The 26,978-nt window shown below is 41.0% G+C and overlaps 2 protein-coding genes across 5 annotated transcripts in view; both read right to left on the bottom strand.

Moving 5' to 3' along the window:
- LOC144889494 (uncharacterized) overlaps positions 1 to 26,978 on the bottom strand; it is a 123,962-nt gene that overhangs the window by 25,865 nt on the left and 71,119 nt on the right. For 2 of the 4 annotated variants that reach the window (XR_013621802.1, XR_013621803.1), the window contains exons 1-6: positions 18,293 to 18,410; positions 15,396 to 17,409; positions 10,073 to 10,162; positions 9,499 to 9,610; positions 8,610 to 8,753; positions 7,036 to 7,245 (exon numbers count right to left, since the gene is read on the bottom strand). Coding sequence is in view for 2 of the 4 variants with exons in the window: in XM_078769849.1 (XP_078625975.1) it covers positions 7,036 to 7,245; positions 8,610 to 8,753; positions 9,499 to 9,610; positions 10,073 to 10,162; positions 18,293 to 18,364 (628 nt within the window). In the remaining 2 variants the exon portion in view is untranslated. Of the gene's footprint in view, positions 1 to 7,035; positions 7,246 to 8,609; positions 8,754 to 9,498; positions 9,611 to 10,072; positions 10,163 to 15,395; positions 17,410 to 18,292; positions 18,411 to 26,978 lie in introns of those variants that run through there. The other 2 variants (XM_078769849.1, XM_078769850.1) reach the window with 2 other exon arrangements.
- Positions 12,006 to 12,917, bottom strand: LOC144889497 (uncharacterized). The gene is made up of 2 exons (XM_078769861.1): positions 12,704 to 12,917; positions 12,006 to 12,540 (listed from the first exon to the last, which is right to left on the bottom strand). Exons 1-2 carry the CDS (start codon positions 12,895 to 12,897, stop codon positions 12,006 to 12,008), a joined length of 729 nt encoding a protein of 242 aa, XP_078625987.1. The 5' UTR covers positions 12,898 to 12,917.

The following is a 26,978-nucleotide window of genomic DNA, read 5'->3' as shown; positions in this document are numbered from 1 at the left end:
GGGCCCCGTGACAAGCGCATAGGCGGCTCCTCAGCAGTTTCATATGCTGGAGTGAGGGCGTGTGATTCATAAGAGCCGCCGTTAGATTAGTCCTTGAGCCAGACCAAAAGTAATGCTCCGGCGGGGGGAGTAATTCTCATTATGATTTTCCATTAGACCAATGTCTCAAGTGTCAGAAAAGGTGTGATGGACATCTGAGAATGGTAGCTTAGTGCCCGGATGGACGCCATCTTTGAAACCACCCAGCTCGAAAATGCCCATTTGGTGGGGTACATTGTTGCACGTGTATCTGGACTTCTATACTAGCTATCGATGTGCGGTTGACGACTAAATATACGTCCGATGTGTACCGTCTAAATAAAAAATAATATGAAGCATTTTGTTTTAGATTAATTATTATAAAAATCAATTATCGAAAAAAAATCATATATTTTTCAATATTTTATTATTAGACTTGTACTTTTTTTAGTGAAACAACACTGGTATGATTTTCCAAATTATGCATTGTGCTACACCGTTTATCTGTCTATAAAAATAACTCAAAAACTAAAACATATCATCCACCACGAGTTTACAACAAATAAATGTAAAGAGGCATAAAATGACTTAGGCCGCCGCTGGCATTATCTATTCTGACGATAACGCAAGTTAGGAATGTCGTACGGAGCTGATTTTAACACCATACGATGTATATTCCTAATAAGCAAGCGGAGGTATCATTGAACATGTCATGTTTTAGTCAAATAACACCGGTATGGTCTTCCAAATTATCCATTTTGCTAAACCGTTTATCTGTCTATAAAGATTTTCAGGCAATTTGGCCTGCATTATAATAGAGAACAACATATGCTATACAATATACAGTGCACACAAAGTTAATCATCAGAGTCGCCATCAGAGTCATTGGCATCCTGAGCCACGATAGCATCATCCTGCACCATGTTGGAGCATCCCTGCAGCTTACACACAACAGTGCACTTCAACCCATTCAGTATGCAGGAGCAATCTGACGGTCGACACGTCCTTCTGCATGTGCATGAGATGAGATTCAAGACGACATCTGGAGCTGGTAGACCCGCCATCCATCGGATTGTGAGCGAACCGCCATCATCGAGTTCCCAACCATGTCCTGCTGATGGTGTTGGGACGTCTGGTAGGTTTTCAAGGCTGCGTCGCCAGATAGCCGCCTGATAGTTGGCCCTAAGCGTATGCTGCATCAAGGAGTCTTCACAAGGCGGCAATTGTCCAGATTCGATCTGGCCCTTCTTTGCACAGAACATGTGATAACGGAGCGAATTAACACCGACGATCTTCGTGTTCTTGGCGTACAGCTGACACGTGAAGGCCTGAATGCTATTGAAGACGTCTGTTGGTACATTCCACGAAGATCCCAGATCTGTGAATGCTTGAAGATACAGCTCATTCGCTTGCACAAGCTTCAAAGCCTTTATCTTTCCTTGGCTAGCCAGAGCACTCACAGTGTCACACCCGCTCCATGCATGAAGCCCTGGCAATGCACTGCAAACTCCAGACCCCAATACCGCAGCCAACTTTCCAACGTCGATCATTCTGACTCGAACCTTTGTTCCTCGTCTGATGAAGAGCTGACTATCGATGGTTCTGCTGAGATGAAGACTGATGATCAGAACGTCGGTGTCATCTGCCACTAAGATGATCGTCTTGTAGTGGGTAGCGGCGTGCTTTGCGTGGAGAAACATACGCGTGTCTGCTTCCTCGTGGCTACATTCGAGTGCTTGCACCAACTTCCACCTATCGCGGGTCAGTGCCAGACATTTTTCACCACAGGTGACATACAGTGTTCTGTTGCCTAGCTTTTCGCGATTTGTTTCATGTTTCCACGACTCCGCCAGAAACACAACCAGTTTCTCCTTTGTCTGGCTGCAAGCAAGGAGACGCCGCCAGTTCATGATTTTGTGTGCGGGTCTGATCTCGCTGAAACTGATGCCTTCATTTGAACCGCGGTTCACACGCTCAGCTGCTTTGATGGATTCTTCTGTGTATGTGTCAAAGACAACATCGATGCGCTCACTGCCTTGACCAGCGTGAAGCGCTGCAGCAAGGATGCGGTCAGATAGTTCTTCGAACGTGTCGTTCTCGCCATGCATCTTTTGTATGAGAGCCATCGCATCAATTATTGTTGCACTTCGCTTGTCAACGTTCTCGGCTGGTTCCACAAGACCTTCCATGTGTGTGAGAGCCTTCCATGTTGCTAATTTGTCTATGCATAGCGCTGTCTCGATTTCTTCCAGAACTGTGTACGAACATCCGTGCCCGAGTCGATTCAATATTCTGATGACCTCTGTATTACCGGTGAGCGTTTTCATGACCCACGGAAGTAGGACATGCTTCGATGTTCTGATGGTACCCCGGTGTACAGCATTGATGATATCTTGAGCCATCGACCATACCAGTGTGTCGGCACGCGCAGAGCTACCCCCACTCCCGCAAATCAAAGTATGCAGAAATACACGAAGAGAATCTGGTATCTTCACGTAATCTGAAGTGAGTTCTGCTGGCTGAGGCGGCCAACGTTCATTGTAATGAGCATCTTTGATCTGGTGTCGCAGTGAAGTAGCTGCACGCACAATGTTACTTTCACCGTCCGTTCGTTCAAATGCTTTCACTTCTGCTTTCAGGTTTACGCACTCTGCAGCAATCTCTCGCTTTGTCAGATTATCGGGCATCAAGTATACACGGTGTTTCACATTGAAGAAGATGAGCGATTCTCCAAACTCTCTTTGTAATGTGCGCTGCAGATTCTTCTTGATGGAGTCACGAACATCAACTGAAAATGTATCTGAAGACAGGATATCTGTTGCAACATCAACTATTGGAACAATCCTCGGGTTCAAGAACAAGTCAGTGCGAATGAAATTGAATATACATCGTATCATTTCTTTTTTCTCGATATCATCTTCAATGTCAGTTTCTACTTGAGGTTTTTGGGGCCGTGTGTAGTTTCTATAGCAGGAGAAGTGGTAGTGAGCCTCAGCTGCAACCATATCTCGTGTAGTCAATGCCAAAACTCTCTCATCATTGCGAGCTGTCGCAGCATCTCTTATTGTCTTATCTGCTCGAAGTTCAACAGCCAAGACAACTGTTTCACGGGTACGACTGCCTTTTATGAATTTTGAAGCACGCTGGCAAAAAATGCATTTATCATCGTAGACCGTTGAAGTTGATCCTGTCTCTTCCCGTGATGATCGCCGTCGCACCGCATCGCCAGTATCAACTGAAGAACTTCTAGCTGCATTGGTCAAAGTAGCTAGGTGGTTTTTGTGAGTGAAGTCTGATCTACAAGCCCTATGGTATAATATTGGAATATTAGGAAGTTCAACTGCGCCTTCTTGGACTAGCTTTAGAATTGGATAAAAGTTTCTAACTGCGGCTGCGTCACACAATGTCTTCCAAGAACTGGAACTGTTGCCCGCTGCCTTGCTTAGTTCAGAGAGTGGCGACTTCTTGCTGCACAGGATGCGCGTTCCGGACTCAGGTTCAATCTTCGCCCGTTTCGCCTCGACACCGGCCATCTCAGCTGAAAGAACAAAAAGACTGACGTTAGATTACTCCAATATCCGAAAAGCTCGCCAGCTTACATAGACATACTCATCCAAGTCAGTGAACATGTTAGATGGCGCCACAATACAACTCTATAATAGAGTTGTATGTGGCGCCATCTAACATGTTCACTTTTAGTTCTTAAGCCACCCACCCCCCCCCCCCCCCCCCCCCTCAGAAATTAATCAGGTCACCGCAACAAATCTCAGACTGAGATATAGAATATAGAATATAGATATAGAATAGACTGACGTCACTTTCGGCACTGGGTTCTGTGGGTTGATTATCGGCGGGAAATTCCAACTGACATAGTTTCGGTTTGTGGAAAGTGGCATGCCTTTTCATATATTTTTTGTGTACACTCGTGGTGGATGATATGTTTTAGTTTTTGAGTTATTTTTATAGACAGATAAACGGTGTAGCACAATGCATAATTTGGAAAATCATACCAGTGTTGTTTCACTAAAAAAAGTACAAGTCTAATAATAAAATATTGAAAAATATATGATTTTTTTTCGATAATTGATTTTTATAATAATTAATCTAAAACAAAATGCTTCATATTATTTTTTATTTAGACGGTACACATCGGACGTATATTTAGTCGTCAACCGCACATCGATAGCTAGTATAGAAGTCCAGATACACGTGCAACAATGTACCCCACCAAATGGGCATTTTCGAGCTGGGTGGTTTCAAAGATGGCGTCCATCCGGGCACTAAGCTACCGTTCTCAGATGTCCATCACACCTTTTCTGACACTTGAGACATTGGTCTAATGGAAAATCAGAATGAGAATTACTCCCCCCGCCGGAGCATTCACTTCAAAATATGGCCGGTTGGCTCAAGGACTAGATGGCGCTCGAGCCACGTGCTGCGTTGGCTGCACAGTGAAAGGAGTTTCCAAAGCAAAGCTTGAAGGTGGCGTTTGAATGCCAGTCAAGGTCGGTCGCTTTGCGGCCGGTCGCGTTCGCGCCATTTGTTTCGGCGCCCCGGTGTATCTCACCAAGGTCGTGCATGCAGCCAGGGGCCCGCGAGAAGGAGGTTTGCTCATCAAAGCCGAGTGAGGCGCCCCGTCTGGTGCTCGATCCATTGGCTCAGCGATAAGCACATTCAAGGTCGCGCGGGTGCGGGTGCCCCGAGCGGCCTTCCTGCAGACTTTTGCAAAATGGCCCTTGGTGGAGCACAGATGGCATATTGCTTCCCGAGCCGGGCATTCTGTTCTAGGGTGCTGCCGATTCCCAAAAAAATAACACTTCGCATACCGGTCAGGCCGTGGCCACGCAGCGGCCGCAGCAGTGAGGCCAGAAGCGGCATCCGCTTCAGAAGCACCCAGAGACTCGGCCGTGGTCGGGTCTTCTCCCATTTCCTCGGCAGTAACGCTCTCCGGTCGCGCGAGTTGAGAGGTCCCCGCCATGACTCGTGGGTGATCATAAGCGGTGGATTGTTCACGGGCATCCGTGAAGATGCGGGCCAGTCGCAGAGCCTCCGTAAATGTCAGCTCTGCAGTCTCCAGGAGTCGAAGTCTCAAGACTGTAGAACTAATCCCAGCGACGAAGGAATCTCGCACAAGGTCATCTTGGACCTGCTCATGCATCCGTACCTCTTGGACGCAGTCCGCCAAAAGGTAACGCAGCTCCTGTGCGTCGCGATCGATCGATTCCAAAGGTTGTTGTCGCCGCTGGGAGAGTTGATGCCGGCCGTGCACGGCGCTCCGTTTCTTTATGTAGAGTCGCTTTAGTTCAGCCAGAGCCGTGGCGTACGTCTCAAATCAAGCAATGCTCCGGTAGACGCGGTGGTCAACCTTCGACTGTAACACGGACAGCTACGCCACGGCGGTGGGCTCCATTTCAAAAGCGGCGAAGTAATTCTCCAGCGTTTTGAGCCAGTGAGTGAACACCGACCCAGATTCCTCGGCTTGTGCGTCAGCATCGAGAACCGGTACCTGGATCATCTTGTGTTCAGTCATTTCATCGATCTAAATGATATTAAATGTCGTGAAAATCAAGGACAGACACGACTTGACCCTTGTGTAGGTTTAATATCATTTAGATCTGTAGTAACATCCTGTAAAATACATACAAGCAATAGACATTAGAATCAGAGCATTATATGGGCAGTGTTGATATCAGTAGGTAAAACAACACAAGCGCAGCATCTAGGGGCGTACATACCATTCAACTACAGGACTATGTCACAGTGAGTGTCGCTGGAGTGGCCTTGTGCCGCGGTTGTCCCAGGTCTTATAGATGCCCCTTTTGGTGGGATTCGCGAGCACTCCCTGGGCTCACCTTCTGTATAATTCCACTCGGTATAATTCCACTACAAAATGCATTAGTTTCCTCTTGCATATGCAGCAGCTTCCTGATGGTTAATTTGTAGGAAGCAGTGGGGGGTGAAGAGGAGGTGAGGAGGGTGGTTATTCCTGATATGATGCAGTGATGAAGCAGATATCTCATCTGTATCAAAAGGTAATGACCGAAAAATCCCATCCTCCACAACCTCGGTCATTCATGTTACTCAGCGACTTAATTTAATTGCAGCTTTAGACAACATCATCGAAATCGTCATCATGATCATGTGTCTCTAAGTTGTAAACATAAGTTATTGTAAATTAGAGGTTACCCAAAGTATGATGACTCTTAAAACCATATTGATCATTAAACTGCAGGACACAGTTTGGCATCAATCTTGCAAATTACTTAAAGTAGCGAAGAACCGTCCAAGAACCCTCCTTACGGATGGGTTAATTACCCCCAGAATCATGGACAAGTTAATTACCCCCAGAATACGGGACTTTCAAAATGCGCGATTCTTTGTCTACTCATTTATAATGCGTATTTTATTTCGATTTACTGTAATATTCTTTTAATATAGGTTTTAATTAATGTGTTATATTTTTATTTATATTATTATTAATTTTTTAGGCTAGAAAATGCTTATTTTGCCGCAAAAATAATTAAAATCTAAAAAAATAAAAATACCTATAGGCCGCAGAATCCCACGATATAATGAAAAATCCGATATATAATTTTACATATACTAGCGAGAAAAACCCACGATGTACCGAAGCCGCGAAAAGTGAAGCGCGATATAGCGAGGGATGACTGTGTATATATATATATATATATATATATATATATATATATATATATATATATATATATATATATATATATATATATATATATATCCACTTCCTTAAATACAGATTTGTTTTTGAAACATTATTCACTGTCAAGATTTATAGTTTTTGGTTGTTGTTACTGTCATTGATGTCATCATCCATTTTGTAGCTAGTTGATGCAGTGGATGGTGCATTTATTCCTGCAATGACATTAAATTTAATTATGAATGATATGTAGAATGATATAGAAATGTAATTTTATTACTGTTCATCCTGTCTAGTTTACGCTGTACATTCACAAATTGAAAGATAATAAATATTTCACTTACCGGTACTAGGTGATCTTTCACTCAAAATGCTGCATGATGGTGAGTCTAATAGCTGCAGATGAGTTGTTAGATCACTATCTGTGGAGTCGATCACATTGGACAAGAGTTTTGATGTACTTGGTGAGGGTAGTCCGATATACAATGGTGCCTTTGGTAGTGTCGACACTTTTGTGGCCATTGTAGGTCTGCCGACATCTTCAAAAGATTCGTCTACATTAAATAAAGCAGAAACCAGAAATTGAATATTCAATTACACTTTACAGCACTCCTGCATATAATACCACAACATAAATCTAAACTATCAAATTGAATTTATATGAATATTTCTTTATATGTGCCTCAAAAAAATTAAAAACTACTCAACCAAACCCAACCAAATTTTGTAGGTGCCTACGGGAACTACAACTACGGTTTCTGCCTTGGTAGCATATCTTGGGAAGTAGGGTTAAGGTCGGGGAGGGAGGACCCCAATGTACTGTATATATGTATCCATAGCAATACTTGGTGGAGCTGATATTGCAAATTTTCTTCCCCTATAAAGAAGGCTCAAACTAGAACAGCTCTCAGTAGAGCACATAAGGGGTGTTGCAAAACATTTTACCTTTTTTTCCCCCCCGAGAACCCGTTACGGTTGGTATTTTAACGTGCATCAAAGGAAGCATGCCTCGGGGAAAAAAAAGGTAAAATGTTTTGCAACACCCCTTACTTCTGCCAGGCTGAACAGTTTATAATTTGTACCCCGATAGTATTTTGTATCCCACACGGACCTGAACTGTTTTGATTACCACTGATAGGGTATTGTATCTCACGGACCTGAACCAAAACCGAATTGGCTTGTTCTTGTTACTCAACCAAGTCATCCACATTTTGTCATAATTCGTCCACAACTTTGATATTGTGCTCTATATCGTTTTGGCCCTGTCTATCAATGGTGAAGAATCACTTTAAAATATATATTATTCGGATCCAGATTCTGATCGGGATCTTCCCCAAAATCTAATCACTTCGTCCTTGTCACACACCCAATCTATCAACCAAGTTTCGTCCAAATCTGTCCACAACTTTGAGATCCTCTGTTCACATACAGACACATGGATGAAAACACAACCTCCGTCCACCTTTGGTGGTGGAGATAACAACATGGCAATATGCATTACAGTGATGTTGATATTTGAGTGAGAATAATTCTAAATTTTCAAAATGCTTTATTTCACCAATTTTAAGTGGAGGTTCAAACAAAAGCACCCAACACTAACCTTCACAGTGAAGCGGATTTGATTTTTGCTCATGCCATATATAAGCAGCAAGGTTGGCAGATAAAGGTGAAATTAAATGTTAAAGGTGATGACTTCCTATGAGATATAAAATGACTTTGGGCAAATTAAACTGTTTGTCAAATTAAATCATTTATCAAATTAAACAGCACATTGTTTGTCAAGTACAACATGCTGTGTTTTGATTAAATCTGTCAGCAAAGTGACAAGTCAACATGTCGAATAGTCTAATAAAAGCCAATTTAATGAGTCAATATATTCATGCGAGATTGGATATTGTGATCTATGCTGTACTTATACCATCTGCTTGATCACTAAAATGATCTCCATCATGCTCAAAGTGACAAGGTCTTTTTTTCCTCCTCTCTCCAAGTTCTTCCTCAGACTCAACATGTGATGTGCATTCTGCCCGTCTCGCATGCTGAATTGCCTGAGCATATGTATCTAAAGAAATGTGCACAATCAAAAAGTGAATATATTGTCAGTCTCAAAGTATAAACTTTTCAATATCATTCTATTTGGACTCTTTATTGTGTCTGAATTTCATAATTTAGATATCAAGTTTCACGTTTTTGCATGATTAATATCTTTGCAAAAGGTGTACTCATCAACATCTATTTGATGTATCTGCAGTGGTGGGGAGCGGAGGGCAGAGAGGAGGTTAAGGGGAACAGCTTTTAATTTGCCACAAAGAAAAACCAGAGAACAGATACATTCAAAGTCCATGCCCCTATGCCAAATAAATAATAAACATATTTCCCAGCATTCAGCATTGCCAAGGTGCCTTCGGCGTCCAGCGATGCTGCCATGCTGCACAGAGACAGTATTGGTAGGGAGAGGTGTACAATAGTTGATTAACTGCGTAATTAAAATAAATAAATAATTATCGTAAAAGAATAAAATTATTAATATTTTGGCCAATAGCATACCTAAACCACCACCGTGTCATCCGAAGCTGTAGCTTTACAAAAATTAATTAACTAACCAAATAATTAAGAAAACAAACAAGAGATAAACCGGAGTGAAAACTGAGTACTCCCTTTTAACGTGCATCATCGCCGGGTCCCCTTAGGTGCCCAGCAATGATGTCATGCAGCGCCTGGAGATGGAATAGGAAAGGAGCGGTGTACAACAATATCGACTCAGTGAGACAACCTTTATTGAAAACATCAAAGGCCAAGTTCCTTACCAGTAGAGCTCATTATCCTGACAGGATATGTTTTCCATTTCAATTTGTCAGGCAATTCCCCCACTTTTGCACGTTTTGATGCAGACAACCTGGGACAGTAGCAAATGAAATCCTAAAAATGGAAAAATAAGGAAATTAAATGATGAAGTGCATCTTTCAACATTCTTTAACTGGTGAGTACTGTATACGTTTTATCAGTCGGATGCAACAAGTTTCATTATTTAAACTAGCAAGTTGCGGACATGCCCATAATGGATTCTGAATGGGGTTGGTAGGCGAGGTGCTCCATTTGAAACTGTCCAAAACTTTCCGGCAAAAAAATGCAAATGGCATCTTCTGTCATCGAGCCGGGCTTGGAGCAACAATTCACATTTATTGCCACATAGGGTGGAATATGCTTGAATGGCGTTGAGCTCTCCTTTAGAAAGTGTTTGTTCAATATATGTAGTTTTTGATGCTTTGGTTCCATAATAAAAATTTGTATTGCTGTCAAAGACAGTGATCAATTGGAAATTAATAGTAGGATGACCCAAATGAATCTCAGAACATCTGCTGTCTATAAAATCCTACTTACATTATCTACTTTCTCCAGCCATGAAGAGTGAACCACCTCCACAGTCTTCTCACTCACAAACTCCACCACAACAAATTCTTTGATGGGCATCTAAATAAAATACAGTATTAAAAAAAAACAGCAACATGGATGGACATTGCATTTTATCAATTTATATTTCCAGCGAAGTTGATACACCTATGGATGGATTAATCCACCTACCCCATCCAGACTCCATCGGAAACCATCCTGTGAAATTATGACGTTTTACCCGTTTTTTTTAGATCACCTCACCAAGTCACAAGGATCTACCGAGTCGTGTTGCACCCCTTGTTAATGGATGCCCAGATGATTATCTGGTTTGTCGTATTAAAATGCTTGCTCATGAATTTTGATCTGATTGGCTTCTCCATTTATATCGTGTATTATATGATGTACAGGGTAATCCATAATGAAGTCTATATTTTAAATAAATATAAGTCTATATCGTTTTAGGATCCAACGTGGCTTGCCACCATCATCCTTGAAATGCAATTACAGACTTCAAAACCTCATACCATGCAGCAATTCACACTGAGTAACACTTAATCTCTCAGCCATAATGGATCAATCAGAAAAAGAAAAAAAAATTAATGGCAATAAACAATTCATTTTCAAATTAAAATTTTTTTTTAACTACCTATAAATAAAAATAATAACCACATTTAGAGGCCATTTTTCCCCGCAAAGCGGGGGTTGGCCTTTTTCGGGGACCGTGGTTGTTGTTGTTTTTCGGTCCCCTTTTTGAAGCAATGTTTTACGGCCGGATGCCCTTCCTGACGCCAACCCTTTTTGCCGCCTTTTATCACAAGCAGGGAATCACCAGTGAACTGGTACTCAATTAGCCGACCTCAGAAGGATGACAGGCTGAGTCAACCCCCTGGCGTTAATTCAGCGATCGACCGGGATTCAAACCCAGGATCCTAGGATCCTAAGCCGGCACCCTAGCCGCTAGCCCAACACCAGGCTTTTTTAAGCTTTTTTTTTTTTTTAATTTTATTTATTTATTTATTTATTTTTATATTATTTCTTTTATTTTATACAACTTTTATATTTTTATACGACAACTTTTATTTATACAACTTTTATTTATTTTATATTACCCAACACCCAATATTAACACCTTTATTTTTAAGCTGGCCCAACACCTTTTTTTAACTACCTATAGAAACAGAGTAATTATATATTTATAAGAGGGACTTAAATATGGATCACCACGATCCATAATTAAGTTAACCATATACACAATCACATATTACATTATTGGTTTTCACTTGTGGTACCCTCAGCATTGAGCAACACTATATGATACATACATTTACACAAAAAATTAGTACCCCTTCTTTATCTTTAACCCCAGGGCTATGGAATGTATTTTCATCACTAAAACCTGTGAGGCCACCCCAAACACAACAACCAGATATCTTGTCTTTTATCCTGCAGTTCAGGGGCGCAACATGTGTCAAACAAGCCCACACAAAAAAAATAAATTGTGTTTACCTGTTATTTTGGCATTGAATTCTAGTTTCAACATGCAGCTTAGTTTGCTATTAGTAAGGGCATTTTATGAGATATTTCACAAATCTGTTAACTAAATTGTTCACAAAAAATTTCTTCACCAATATGTTTGTAAAGGTGTGTAATAACAAGTGTTAAAATGTTGAAGTTCAACTCCCGTGGGAAACCCAGAAAAAAAGCTGTTGAATTCGGGTACCAAAAAATTATTTTCGAGAATTTTTTTTTTTTTTAATCGGCCCTTAGGTAACTTATGAGGGGTCAAATAAGGGTTTTTCATGATTCTGAGTTGATTGTTAACATTTAAATTTTCACTTTTACATTTACACACAAAGTAGCTTTTATTTCACATACATATATAATACTCAAGAGTTATTTCTCATTCACAATGTCAGAAGTTTCAACAGTCATTGTCTATGTCTTCTTCAGACTCAACAACATCATGACTGCAGTTTCTGCATGTAATGCCATTACAGACTCCACAGGCCGAGATGCACATGACCCCATTCTTCTTGCAGCTGCATCGCCGGTTGCTGCAATCTCCATGACAATTACAGCTCGTGAACTGCAATAGCTCCTCAGGAGCCGTGGGGTCCAGTGTTGGAACTGGCTCATACCCATGCACACCTATTGTCCATCCATAGTCACTGGGGTTCAGAGACATGCTCTGTAGAAGGATCCAGTCCCGGGTCTGCAGGTAGGCACGGAGTGAATGTTGTGCAGCTGCACCCTCTGTTGGAGGTAGAGTCTCTGGTTTGATCACTCCTGCCGCTGCCTTCCTTGAGAACATGTTGTACCGAATTTCACCCAATGTAGTATCTCGTCCATGGTAAATGTACTTGAAAATCGCAGTACCAGCCTGAATCACTGTTTCCTTGGTGGCTTCTGTGTCAAGGAAGATGTCGATGTACTCAGCCGCGTCCCCTTCGCAAAACCTAAAAAAAAGCACCAGAAAAATGTCAAGTAAAGTATAATGTAAAACAGAAATATAATTATTATTATTTTTAACATTTATACTATGATGACAATGATTATAATTATTATTATTAGTATTATTAGTATTATTTGCCGACGTAATAGTAGTATTATCATTATTACCTGGCAAATAGAGTTGTTTTCCCATGACCAGCGATTGCAGAAACCGTATCACACCCCGTGAAGGCGTGACAGAAGAGCAGGTAGCTCTTCTGTGTTTCGGAGAGAGATTCTTTGATCTTTCGGACGTCATAAGAGCCGTTTGATGTGGTTAAGAAGAGTGGATGGTGGCTGTCTGAGCTATGGTGCACCAGCATTACCAGCACGTCTGCATCTTCTGCCCACACCTGAAAATATAACAACATGTACAAAGCATAATGAACCGTTCAAGAACATATTTAACTTTTCAACAGTGTGAATTCTCTTATTTTTAAATTACCCCATCTCCCCCCGGGCTCCATCCAATAGTTATACTAACTGAAGACACAAATGGTACTGACCTCAACAGAGCCATCTGAAGCAGCAGCCAATGCCTCTCTCACAATTGAAGTGTCAGCATCATTGTCACACTGCTCCACAGTGATGTGATGTTTTCGGAAGGTTGAAGAGAGAAGGTGGATGAGCTCACTCTTGTTATGAGTGTTGTCCAGAAACTTTGCTCTTGGGGTCCAGTTGGACATATCCGGTCGAATCTGGAGATTACAGCAGGAATTATTGGTATGCCGGATGTGGTCGTGATCTTTTGGTGATCTGCTGTAGCCATCAAAGACCACAATGATCTTCTGGGAGCAGCGGCCCAGATATTGCACGTAGCTCAGGTAACTGTTGGCGATCTCCTGCCAGGTCTGACGTTGTTCCCACTTCACCATGTAGACAAGCCATCCGCCATCAATTACGAGGGTGCAGCAGGGTTGGTTAGTCAAGTCAAGTGGATCAGTTAACGCCTTCAGGCTTGTATTTGAAAAGTCTGCCTTGTTTGCCTTGTTCATCTTCTGATCTTTGTTGCTGAACAGGGACAATGGGAAGGGAGTCAGCTCATACCGTAAGCTTGTCTCAACTGTCATATCCCGCTGGGCGAAAATGATCAGTCGGTTGAACAACTTTAGTGAGTCAAGGTGAATCTTTTTCTCGTTGACCAAGGGAAATTTTCTTAGTGATGACAGGGCTTTTATCTTTGACTTGACATCCATGGTCGACGTCACTGACTGTCCATCCAGCTTGATCTGCATCTCCATCCCAACTTCAGCTGCTCTCTCAGCATTGACTGCGTCATCTCCAGTGCTTGTGAATCCTGTTGAGAAAGACACGAGCAACTCCTTGTCTCTATCGTTGTCGAATGGCTTGATCTCCTCAAACCATTTTAGGACAAGTTCAACTGCCTCTGCATCTCGCCTCATCTCTGTCTTGGCAAGGTCTCTGTGGACTGGAACATGTTTACTGACGTCCTCCTCCATCCGCCGGTTGACATCAGACAGGTGACTGAGGGTGAGCACCCAGCATTTGTGGCCAGAAAAACTGTTTCTCATTCTTCCTCTGCTCAGTCCACCTTGTGACTTGGCTGCCTTCATTAATGTCTGCTCAATGCAAATGTCACACCATGTGCCGGACCACTCATGACTTGAGTAACGGACAACGTGGTTCCCGTGGGCAGTGAGACGTTCTAAGGTGTCTTTGTAAGCAGGCAAAGTTTCTAGTTCCTTCATGAGTTTCTAGTTCCTTCACAGATCATTTTTACACTTCTGGTGGTACCTCAGTTTTCTTTCCTTTTGAGCCTCCTTCATACGTTCCACAACAGTAACATTTTCGACAGTTTCTGCTTGTTTCAATAAAGTTGAGTATCCCTTTGGAGTTGCCTGTATGAGCCTTTCAGCTGGTGTATCCGAGCGTGCACAGATGAAGCAATTGAGCACAGGTGGAGTAACGTCTTCATCCATATTGCTAGACTCCATGTCGTGCAAAGTAGAAAATGAGATATATTTAGAAATTATTTTTCCACAAAGGAGTGTCTGTGGTGAAATATAAATGTTAACAATCAACTCAGAATCATGAAAAACCCTTATTTGACCCCTCATAAGTTACTTAAGGGCCGATTAAAAAAAATAAAAATTCTCGAAAATAATTTTTCGGTACCCGAATTCAACAGCTTTTTTTCTGGGTTTCCCACGGGAGTTGACCTTCAACATTTTAACACATGTTATTACACACCTTTACAAACATATTGGTGAAGAAATTTTTTGGTAACAATTTAGTTAACAGATTTTCATATGTTTCCCTTACTATATGCATGAAAAAGCTATGCAACTTAACAATAAATAAGTTGAAAACAAATCCAAACTAGAATGGCACTCAGTAGAGCGCATGCCTCTGCCAGGCTGAACAGTTTGTTTTGCATCCCACTAATAGGCCCGATGTGGATTCGGACCTGAACCAAAATCTAATCAGCTCGTTCTTGTCACCTAACCAACTCATCCACCAAGTTTAGTCATAACTGGTCCATAACTTTTTTAAATGTTATGTATCGCTTTTTGCCAGATCTCCCAATGGTGAAGAATCACCTTAAAAATTAATAATTCTTGTATCCGAATCCATATTCAGATATTCACCAAAATCGAATCAATTCGGTCTTCCAAAACACACCCAAACAGTCCACCAAGTTTCGTCCACATCCGTCCAAATTCCGAAATCCCCCAAAAAACATTGTCCAAAATAAGCAACTTTTTGAGATGTCTTGTTCACATACAAACAAACAGACAGGTGTGAAAACATAACCTCCATCCACCTTTGGTGGAGGCGTTAACAACTTGAATGAACTTACTGATTAAAATTCATGCAGTATGGCGAGGAACACAGCCTGTGCACCATGGTCCTTTGAAACCATCATAGCCTTTCTGTTGAGGAGGTTTTCCGACAGATGCTTCATCTTTGCATTGCGTGTATGAACACCGAACACACCAATGATCCTCGAATCACATGGCTCCACAAAGACAGGCCAGGATCTCTCATACACTCGGCACAAGAGTATCCTCTTGTTGTCTTCATCTGTACTGTTGGTGATAGCCACAACCTCACAGCAAGATGATCCATCCACGATGTACGTGTTGTTTGGATTGTGTATCGAAATGGAGCTGCATTTGGAAGGTGCTGAAAAGGTTTGATGAACTGCATGCGTCTCACCGATTCTTTTCACCATCTGTGCTAGCGGATTCTTCCCTGATCGAACCATCCTCTTCAGTTGGTGATTGTAACTCTCAAATTTGAAAGCTGCACATGCATCCAGGCTGCCAAATTCCTCTACATCGTCTGCGATATGGAGCATGCTGTGAACATTGTACACCAGAAATTCGGGACCATAGATTTCACGTCCTCTGGTGACAAAGAATAACAACAATTGACGCGCATAGACTAAGTGTTTCGATGCTAGTCTAGGCCAAACAAGGATGCACATAGCAACATTGAATGCCATGAAATGCATGCACAAGTCTGCCCTTAAAATGTCTTTCAGTACAAGTTTTCCAGTATAGAGCATGAATTGTCTTAATTCCGTAGCTTTCCACCGATCAATTTCGTCTAAAGATCTTGGCTTTCGTGAAAACACCTTTGGGACACAGTTTTGGAGCTCCAATAGCCTTATATCGAGTTGGCTAATCTGTTGTGCCGACATTCTCGTGGCTCTGGGTCCCCTCTTCCAGAGTAGAATCACCCGTTTTTGTACTCCGAGGCATGCCTGGTGCATGTAGTCTATGGGAAACTGCTTAATCATGTCTATCTGCAGCAGATTGCAAAAGGGAGACACTCCATGGTGGTGTTCTTTCTGAGACTGATCTCGGAATGACTGATCAGTCCGACTAATGAAGTTGATATCTTGATAAGTCATTCTTCCAATCCAGACACCTTTCTGCGCACATCTGTCACAGCCAAAGTATCCAGAATACAATTTGGTGAGCTTTGACAACGACCTAGCAGGTGCATCACAAACAATACACCTTAATTTAATAGGCATTCTCTTTCCATCATGCTCTATACCACGTTTGAGGATTTGGTCTAAATCTTTCACAGTATCTTGTAGAAAGTCTAAATCGCTTGGTTTTGTCTTGCCACATGTAAGTGCCACTGGAAAAACTTTGACAGGTTTCAGATGAATTGCACATAACACTGGCCATGTTGACATGTTTGTGCTTTTAAATAGAGGTACACCATCGATGTTTAACGGTATTTCCAGAACTTGTACGTTTTTTCTAGTTTCTGATGGATATTTGTTAAAGTTCTTCACCAAATTGTCTTTCACACCAAAGTATACAACATATTGCATTCCTGATTTGATCTCCATTGGTACATTCGTTGCAGTTTTCAGTAATGCTCTCGCTGTGGTGGGCAAACTTTCATGATGGGACTTTAACAATTTAAGAAGAGCATCAACTGCATTGTGCTTAACCTGAAATTCATTAACCCAGGAAGCTATGTCGTCTGCCAGTGAAACATCACAGTTTTGCTCTGCATCATCTGAATGCGAATGTGATGACAGGGTCACATGATCATCAATGAAGTCCCAGCTCCAATGTTCATTTTCATTGGCACTGTCTGATTCTTTGGTGTGTTGGGAGGTACTTGCACAGATTGCATTTTCAATACTTGGTTCACAGTGGGAATTATCAGAAACTGTAACATTGGAGTTTAAGATGTTCCCAGGAGAATTGGTTGGAGCACTGTCACCATCAACATCACTGTGTCCTGGTAGGTCTTTGGAAACAAGTTTTTCAGCGACGACTGATCGCTTTGCCTCTTTCCAACGTCGATTGTAGTCACGCCGCCTTTTCTTGCGGTCATCCATTCTGTTATGAACAAACAATTCTGTATACAAAACATGCAACAAAATATACAGGCTCCATGTAAGCGAAGTTTCTAAAGCACTCATGCAAGCATTCCAATGAAACGGTTGAAGAATAACATGTTTATTTTATCACCTTAGCATTTGTAATTTTAATTTAAAAAATGTTGTCCACTCTGATATAAAGTCAATTACACCACTTGCGACTGTATCGCCATGGCTTACAAACAAAATTGGTTGATGAGGAACAGCTTGCTTTTATGGCATTATTTTGCAAGGCTCTATATATGCCACGAGGCCAGACATAACAGCGGTGAACGAAGGAGCCCTGATGTAATCAGTCATACGATATAGATTTCCTGCTCTCTTTTTAAAATAGCACCACTTCAATTATAGACTTGAATTAGTCCGTGTGAGGGCATTGTGGCAAATTGCATCATATAATACATAAAATCCTCAAAGCTCCTATTTTGAAAACGATAAAGCACCGAAAATACCATTGTATACAGCAATTTGTAGGGATGAAGATTAGACATTAGATGATGTGAGTGAGTAAAGTGAAAACAAAGTTTGAGCAGAAACTGCAGCGGCATGTTACAAGACAAGCAAGGCACATTTGAATAGGCCGAAAAATGGCAGCTCAAAAACCCAGCGATGCAATAGAGGAAATTGATTAAATTAAAATAGAATTGTGCTGATGGAACCACCATTTTCGTTACGCTTATTTTTTGTGATGAGCACCCCTAACTTATCTTCAAAAGGGGTGTTTCAACACATTCACACACCCACCCACATTTCATTCATGTACTCCCTTGGAGTTCGATGACAGACAGACAGGGGTGAAAACAACGTCCATCCACCTTCGGTGGTGGAGGTAACACGTTTACCTTTGTCAAAGGGGTCGAGGCAGTAATGCACACAGGGGAGATGGATAAAATCCACACCGCACAGCTGAGATCCTGAAAGACAAACAAAACCCACAAAGGCACATGCATTACCCTTTAATTGAAGCATGTATGAAAGGTCTTGCATATAAACGTTTTTATAAGAAAGTTATAGCGAACCAAAAATCATGCCGGGTCAATGTCACTCACTTCTGTATCTAAACTGTTGTTAACGGATTTCAATGAAACCACCGTCAGCTTAAGTTAGCACATCACTTATCACTTAACACTACACAGCTGTTTTAATTAAGGGGTCACGTGCAAGGGCCCACAATGCACAGCGAGTACTTCAGCGCTAATCTACTGCACCTGAAACTCCCAAACACAAATAGAAAACGAAAAAATGAATTCAGAATGCAAATTTTTTCCTGCTCAAGTCCTTATCGGAATGTATAATGTATTAGTAGAACCAAAATGAGAGGATCAGGAATTTCCACTTTCACGGTTTGGATGCGTTAGAAAAACTAAAGACCAATCGTGTTTCGTCTCAACCCCAAGACGCGGTTGGTCGACTCTATGTAAATGGCTTCCATGTTTGTGTTATGGCTGCCGGATCTGAAAAGTGAAAGTATAGCATTGGAACCAAAAAATTATCGTATGTTCATCAATGGTGTCGTGCATTGTCAAATTATAAACCCAATAATGATGAACCAAAGGACCAGGAAGTGGGTTTCTTCAAAGGGCAGTGAGTGAGTTCAATCCAGAACCGAACAGGATAAATGACCCCAAGGCGAGCGCAGCACACAACGTGCGTTCAACACGGACGAACATAAAAATAACCCAAAGCACCTTCAAACGTCACTTCCGTCCCATCCTCGCGCTAAAAAACCAACCACGGGAGGTCCCTTAAAGAAAATCCGGCCATCTCATTATATTAGAGCAAACGTATATGATTATGTCGTTATGTTTATCTGCGACAAAAACGTCTTCTTAAAATAAAATTAACACCTTCTTAATTAACCCACCAATAAGAATGGCCACCGAAACGTCACTCATTCACAGAATGCCCCGCTATCTACAGATTGCACCTCCACTTTTTATTTACATTGTCAATACTGTTCGGAAACATATAAAGTGTATTTTCTCCAAATAATGTCATTGAAAGTGATTTATCGGTGGCGAAATGTATGATTTTTATACCTCCGTGACTAAGTCGACGGAGGCAGTATGTTTTCAGGTTGTCCAAAGTTGAGCGTAATGTTTAATAGATCGCAACACGTTGGTTGGTATAACGTCGGTCCAGTACCTAACTAAAACGTTTCGGGAACGTGTTCCTGCAACATTCAAATAACGTTGTTGTAAAACGTTTCCACAACGTTGTTTCAACGTTTCTCACGTTACTTTCCTGCAACATTGAAATAATGTTGTTGTAAAACATTTCCACAACGTTGTTTCAACGTTTTTCACGTTACTTAACAAAATGGCAGGAAATCCTTTTTTCCCACCTCCCCCAAAATCTCCCACACCTGGAATGCTTGCAAAGTTGAGCGGAATGTTTGTAGTTCGCAACACGTTGATTGGTATAACGTCGGTCTAGAACCTAACGAAAACGTTTAGGGAACGTTTTTCTGCAACATTCAAGTAACGTTGTTGTAAAACGTTTCCACAACGTTGTTTCAACGTTTCTCACGTTACTTTCCTGCAACATTGAAATAATGTTGCGGTAAAACGTTTCCACAACGTTGTTTCAACGTTTCTCACGTTACTTTCCTGCAACATTGAAATAATGTTGTTGTAAAACGTTTCCACAACGTTGTTTCAACGTTTCTCACGTTACTTTCCTGCAACATTGAAATAATGTTGTTGTAAAACGTTTCCACAACGTTGTTTCAACGTTTTTCACGTTACTTAACAAAATGGCAGAAAACGCGTTTTTTCCACTTCCCCCAACATCTCCCACACCTGGAATGTTCGCAAAGTTGAGCGGAATGTTTGTAGATCACAACACGTTGATTGGTATAACGTCGGTCTAGAACCTAACTAAAACGTTTAGGGAACGTTTTTCTGCAACATTCAAGTAACGTTGTTGTAAAACGTTTCCACAACGTTGTTTCAACGTTTCTCACGTTACTTTCCTGCAACATTGAAATAATGTTGTTGTAAAACATTTCCACAACGTTGTTTCAACGTTTTTCACGTTACTTAACAAAATGGCAGGAAATCCTTTTTTTCCACCTCCCCCAACATCTCCCACACCTGGAATGTTCGCAAAGTTGAGCGGAATGTTTGTAGATCACAACACGTTGATTGGTATAACGTCGGTCCAGTACCTAACTTAAACGTTTAGGGAACGTTTTTCTGCAACATTCAAGTAACGTTGTTGTAAAACGTTTCCACAACGTTGTTTCAACGTTTTTCACGTTACTTAACAAAATGGCAGGAAATCCTTTTTTTCCACCACCCCCAACATCTCCCACACCTGGAATGCTTGCAAAGTTGAGCGGAATGTTTGTAGTTCGCAACACGTTGATTGATATAACGTCGGTCTAGAACCTAACGAAAACGTTTAGGGAACGTTTTTCTGCAACATTCAAGTAACGTTGTTGTAAAACGTTTCCACAACGTTGTTTCAACGTTTCTCACGCTACTTTCCTGCAACATTGAAATAATGTTGTGGTAAAACGTTTCCACAACATTGTTTCAACGTTTTTCACGTTACTTAACAAAATGGCAGAAAACGCGTTTTTTCCACTTCCACCAACATCTCCCACACCTGGAATGCTTGCAAAGTTGAGCGGAATGTTTGTAGTTCGCAACACGTTGATTGGTATAACGTCGGGCCAGTACCTAACTAAAACGTTTCGGGAACGTTTTTCTGCAACATTCAAGCAACGTTGTTGTAAAACGTTTCCACAACGTTGTTTCAACGTTTCTCACGTTACTTTCCTGCAACATTGAAATAATGTTGTTGTAAAACATTTCCACAACGTTGTTTCAACGTTTTTCACGTTACTTAACAAAATGGCAGGAAATCCTTTTTTTGCCATCTCCCCCAACATCTCCCACACCTGGAATGTTCGCAAAGTTGAGCGGAATGTTTGTAGATCACAACACGTTGATTGGTATAACGTCGGTCCAGCACCTAACTAAAACGTTTAGGGAACGTTTTTCTGCAACATTAAAGTAACGTTGTTGTAAAACGTTTCCACAACGTTGTTTCAACGTTTTTCACGTTACTTAACAAAATGGCAGGAAATCCTTTTTTTCCACCTCCCCCAACATCTCCCACACCTGGAATGCTTGCAAAGTTGAGCGGAATGTTTGTAGTTCGCAACACGTTGATTGGTATAACGTCGGTCTAGAACCTAACGAAAACGTTTAGGGAACGTTTTTCTGCAACATTCAAGTAACGTTGTTGTAAAACGTTTCCACAACGTTGTTTCAACGTTTCTCACGTTACTTTCCTGCAACATTGAAATAATGTTGTAAAACGTTTCCACAACGTTGTTTCAACGTTTCTCACGTTACTTTCCTGCAACATTGAAATAATGTTGTTGTAAAACGTTTCCACAACGTTGTTTCAACGTTTCTCACGTTACTTTCCTGCAACATTGAAATAATGTTGTTGTAAAACGTTTCCACAACGTTGTTTCAACGTTTTTCACGTTACTTAACAAAATGGCAGGAAATCCTTTTTTTCCACCTCCCCCAACATCTCCCACACCTGGAATGTTCGCAAAGTTGAGCGGAATGTTTGTAGATCACAACACGTTGATTGGTATAACGTCGGTCCAGTACGTAACTAAAACGTTTAGGGAACGTTTTCCTGCAACATTCAAATAACGTTGTTGTAAAACGTTTCCACAACGTTGTTTAAAGGTTAACATGTTTGAAGGTAAAAGTAAAACGTCCTTAAAACATTTATAAAACGTTGTTTTTTTCGTTACCTAATTACGATGTTCCAGCAACGTTGTGATTACGTTATGTGTTTGCCGGGAAAGACCTGCCAAAGTCTTAAAAAATGGTACGTGCTGCTCCTTACTTGATGCTCAGCATTTAAAAGGATGGAGCACTGATAAATAATGCTGGGAAGGCAATGACAAACCACCTATTTCAGTATAGGTCTCAAAGAAAACCCTTGCCAAACCACCCAGTATAGGTAAAGAATTCAGTCACCTTCAAAAAATGTAATTCAAAAAATTTTTTCAATTCTCTTTTTAAAAAAGTCACATATTTCTATTATATGGTAATCATTTCTCACAAATATCTCAATCTCTAATGTGATGCAGGATTTCCTCACAAACATCATTACTTACAGTAATCTCAAAAACCTCCTCTTATGGAAACAAATATATATTTTTTATCATAAGAAAATCTTCAACAAAACATTAACTAAAGTGTCTAAAATTATACACGAACACGAGATAATCCAAATTCTTCCCTCACAAAATTTATATTATTTCATAGTTATTTTGTCTTTCATCATTTTATTGACGCTGTATTTTTATTGTTAACTCCATTTGTTAACTTGGTTAACATTGCTTGGTTAATTGTTAATTCCATTTTTCACTCCTTTCTGAAAGCATACAATAATATCAGGTACAGTGCTGATCCCAAGAGGCCTTTCTGGCTAAAACTAATTGGGTTTACACATCGTTGCCAAGAAACACCAGAAGCTAAGCACCATTATCACTATAAATAGGCCTCAAGGGAAATATGATTTGTGTCCACGAATAAATAAATAATTATTCTTATGAAATGGAAGCAAAACGTTTATACTTAAACTTTTAAATGAATAATGGAAGATGACCTCTGGAAATGTTGAAATTAAAATGTTTCCTCTCTCCTCTGAGGTTTCATTAACCATTGCAGTGTTTACCAAATTAATACTCACTTGTAAAATATAGTGTTGAGATGCATGGCTATTATCCTCATTTTATAGCACAATAGTAGAAATCCATTTAAATATTTGAATTGGAGAAAACCAGCATTATTGACTACTTAGTTTTGCCTTGCCTATTCCCACTTGGTGAATTTGGTTATTTCTACCTCTACCATAAGATTACATACATACACACATGCATACATACTGAGAATTGCCCTATTTAATATCGGAGGATATTGTAATAATTTAACACAAATATCTCAATCTCTAACAAAATGCAAAATTTCCTACCAAACTATTACTCACTGTAAGCTCAAAATCCCCAAAAATATGAAATCATACTCATGAAAACAAAATATTTTTCATCATAATTAAATCTTAAACAAATCATTAACCAAAGTGACTAAAATTCTACTCCAGCACAAGATAATACAAATTCTTCCCTCACAAAATTTATATAATTTCCTACATATTTTGGCTTTATATATATTGTCGCATCTGCCCTGTAGTTAACACCTCAGTGTGATAGAAAGACGAACGTCGTTAACTCCAAGGCGTATGCCCGCGCTTTGCAAGATTATTTTTGGTACGTGGGAAGGAACCGAAGCCTTAGCTCAATGAGAAGCGCATGTGGGTTATCCGATCCCCACAACACAGAAACGAAATAAGACGAGGAATGAAATTCACCAATAATGGGTTTAATGGCAATATATGCAAAGACAATAAGAAAAAATGAATGCTGAGGTAAAAACTATATTCCTACGTTGCGAGGTCTCTGCTCAGACACAACGACACGACACGGGAAAACATAAAATAAAAGAAAATGGTGTGGTGAGTTGGCAGATACTCAGCCTTGCTCCAACAAAGACGAATGTGAACAGTCCCCGAGTGTCTGTGCGGGAAGTGCACAAGATGGCGTGAATCGCCACACGGGCACCCTGAGCCGTGAAGCGGTGACAAAACATCCTCCTCCTCCGAATTCCTGGCCACAGCTCGTTCGGAGATCACCAATGCTCGGGAACACCATCCTCCGCTGGTCGTTCCACGCTCCACAAGGCTCTGGTAAATCTCTCAGGCACACTCAGCACAAAGCGCAGCCGTCCTTGACCCAGGCAAAAGAAGAGAGACGTGACTGCTCCTACCAAAGCCAGAACAAGAGAGAGAGACTTTTGACTTTTGAGGTCCTTTTGTTACAAAAATAGAAAAGTGTGTATGACAATTTACAAATCAAAAATCCCAACAAAGCAGGACAGAAAAAGAAAGCAAGGAAACAACGAATATAACAATGTCATTTCATTTTTACAAAAACATAAAATAAAGCAACACTACCAAAAATATATAAAGACTTCATTATTTAAGAAAGAGATAATACCAACTCATTTTGGCGAACTCCACAAACATTTTCTAAACACCATTTTTCCACAAACATATCAAGTTCAGCCATGGTTTTGGAAAAATTAAATTCAAGTTTTACCCTTGCAGAAACAAGCACAGTGAAAAACGTCATGACGTTGCATTGGTGAAGCGGTTTACCATTACACTTCTCCTTTCTTGACAAGTATGTAGCAAGGTTTGCTATTGCTACAAACAAACACAACAGTTCATATTTTTTTCTTGTGTACATTTCTTTTTAAACCCAAAAATAAAGGAGCGAAAAGTAAATCTGAAATTCAATTTGTGTGACACAAAGTTCAGCCAGTTAAATAATGGAAAAAGTCTTTCACAGCCAATGAAAAAATGAAATACATCCTCATTTACAGAGCAAAAGGGGCAGCATGCAGATATTGGGGCAAAATTCCTCACATATGTATTGCATGGGATGATCCAGTGGGCAATGCGCCACTGGAGATCCCATGTTCTTTTGGTGATTTGCTTACAATACATCGCTTCCCATACAGGTTCAGTGGGAGGCCCGGCAAGGAGTAGTCTTTTCCAGCGTGCTACTCCGTTTAATGGAGAAACAACGAGAATTAGGGACAGGCAACACCTATACAGGCTCTTGCTGCTTGCGGCTTGCAATTCATTTGTCCATGTGCTAACAGGTGGAAGTTCTCTGGGGGAGCAGTCAAAAATCAGTTTAAGGAAATATGACTCATCAGGATGTCCATGTGTATTCTGAGTCCATAATACCCATAGCTGATGACCTTTTTTGAGTATGACTTTCCTCAATATTAAGCCGATTGTCCTCTTGGACCGAATTCCTGTCATATTTGAAATTTCTTCCACAGTCTTCCACCCTACACCAGAGTTTGGCCGTAGGTGCTATACTTTGTTCATGCCTGCATCAATGAAGCGTTGGCACATATCACGGCTCTTGAATACATCAGAGAAGAGAGGGTTGAAAAACAGTGGTTCAACTTCGAACATCCCTGGGGAGTATGTGTCCTCTTTGCGACTCACTGTAAGACCTTTCCAGGCATTGAGAAGGCTCTGGTAGAATATAGGGAGCGTTGCTGTATCCACATCCTTGAGGTGGGTCAGGAATACTTCACGACCACAGCCGAGTCTGCCCGCCTGTTGCAAAATATGACAGGCCAATGGGTAGTTTGGCAGGTGCTCAACATGTAGGAGGCACTGAATGGAGCACAAGCAAAAGGCCATGAGACGGGATTTCACATGACCAAGGCCTTGGCCTCCTTCAGGTGAAGTATGGCATATTACGTTTGGCCGACGCCAATGATGGCCTCCCCCAAAAAAGTCCACAAGTTTGGCCTGGATCATTCTAAGCAGCACTTCCGGCAGTTGTAGGCAAATAAAACAATGCCATAAAGTTGCAGCAACCAAGTTATTGGGAACTAAGACATGGCCCTTAAATGAAAGGTGCGGTAGGGCTCTTTTCCACAGGATCAGTCTCCTCTCCATTTCTCCAATCAAGCCTTCCCAATTCTTTTCCATAAATTGTGTGGAACCAAGGGACACACAAAGGTAGTCGATACCATCTGCCTTCCATTCTAAGTTTTCCGGAAGAGGAGGTAGATGTGTCGAGACAGGGAAGCAACTATTAAGGTCAGGCACCCAAATAGCTTTGCTTTTCCTCCAATTAACTTTCAGGGAAGAAGCCTGGAAAAAGGTTCTCAAGGATTTAACAAGAGCATCAATATCCTGTTTGCTTCTGATTATGATGCACACATCATCTGCATACGCTGATATAGTCAGTGGTGGACTCCTTGGGAAACACGTCAGGCAAGAGATATTCTCCCTGAGCGTACAAAGTAATGGTTCCATTGCTAATGCAAAAGCAATCGAGATCTCGCGAGATCACGGCGAGGTCACGTCTTTTCGAAGCTGTTCCATGCGCTCACGCTTTCGAAGCTAAGTGATCTTTCACAATTGTGTTTTTGTCGAGACTGTATCTATCTTTCGGTGTGTGTCCTAAAGTGTATCTTTTAGAAAATTTTCGGTGCTAATTTTTCGTACATGTATACACAATCGTCGGTTAATGCGTATCGAGTATTCTGCGGCCTAGTACTCGTAGGCTTAGGCTACTGTACCGTCTCCGACCTTGTGGTTTTGTTTTTATCTCAGCGATTCGTCGAATCCGCTGCAATTATTTTCGTTCTCTGTTTCGTCCCAGTCGTTCACCCCATACCTCCTTGTTTCATATCTCTACTCAAAAAAAAAAAACCCCCAAAAATATTTCCTTCCCACGTCTTATTCGTTTATTTGTTGTTCTTATTTGTTCGTTCGTTCTTCGTTCGCGATCACGTGGTTAGAAATGTATAATCTCTCCCCTGAACATCTATTTTCTCTCATATATTATAACACCCTTTTCTTCTTTTCCTACAAAAGGATGCTTTCGTCTTG

The sequence above is a fragment of the Myxine glutinosa genome, chromosome 1 (genome assembly GCF_964187855.1).
Source record: "Myxine glutinosa chromosome 1, kmMyxGlut1.1, whole genome shotgun sequence".
In the NCBI taxonomy this organism is placed as follows: domain Eukaryota; kingdom Metazoa; phylum Chordata; class Myxini; order Myxiniformes; family Myxinidae; genus Myxine; species Myxine glutinosa.
This window is presented reverse-complemented; position numbering and strand designations above follow the sequence as displayed.

Coding starts and splice junctions, on each gene's coding strand:
- LOC144889497 (XM_078769861.1), bottom strand. CDS start 12,897: ATGCTGGTGCACCATAGCTCAGACAGCCACCATCCACTCTTCTTAACC. Junction 12,541..12,703: donor AAAACAACTCTATTTGCCAG/GTAATAATGATA, acceptor GCTTTTTTTTAG/GTTTTGCGAAGGGGACGCGG.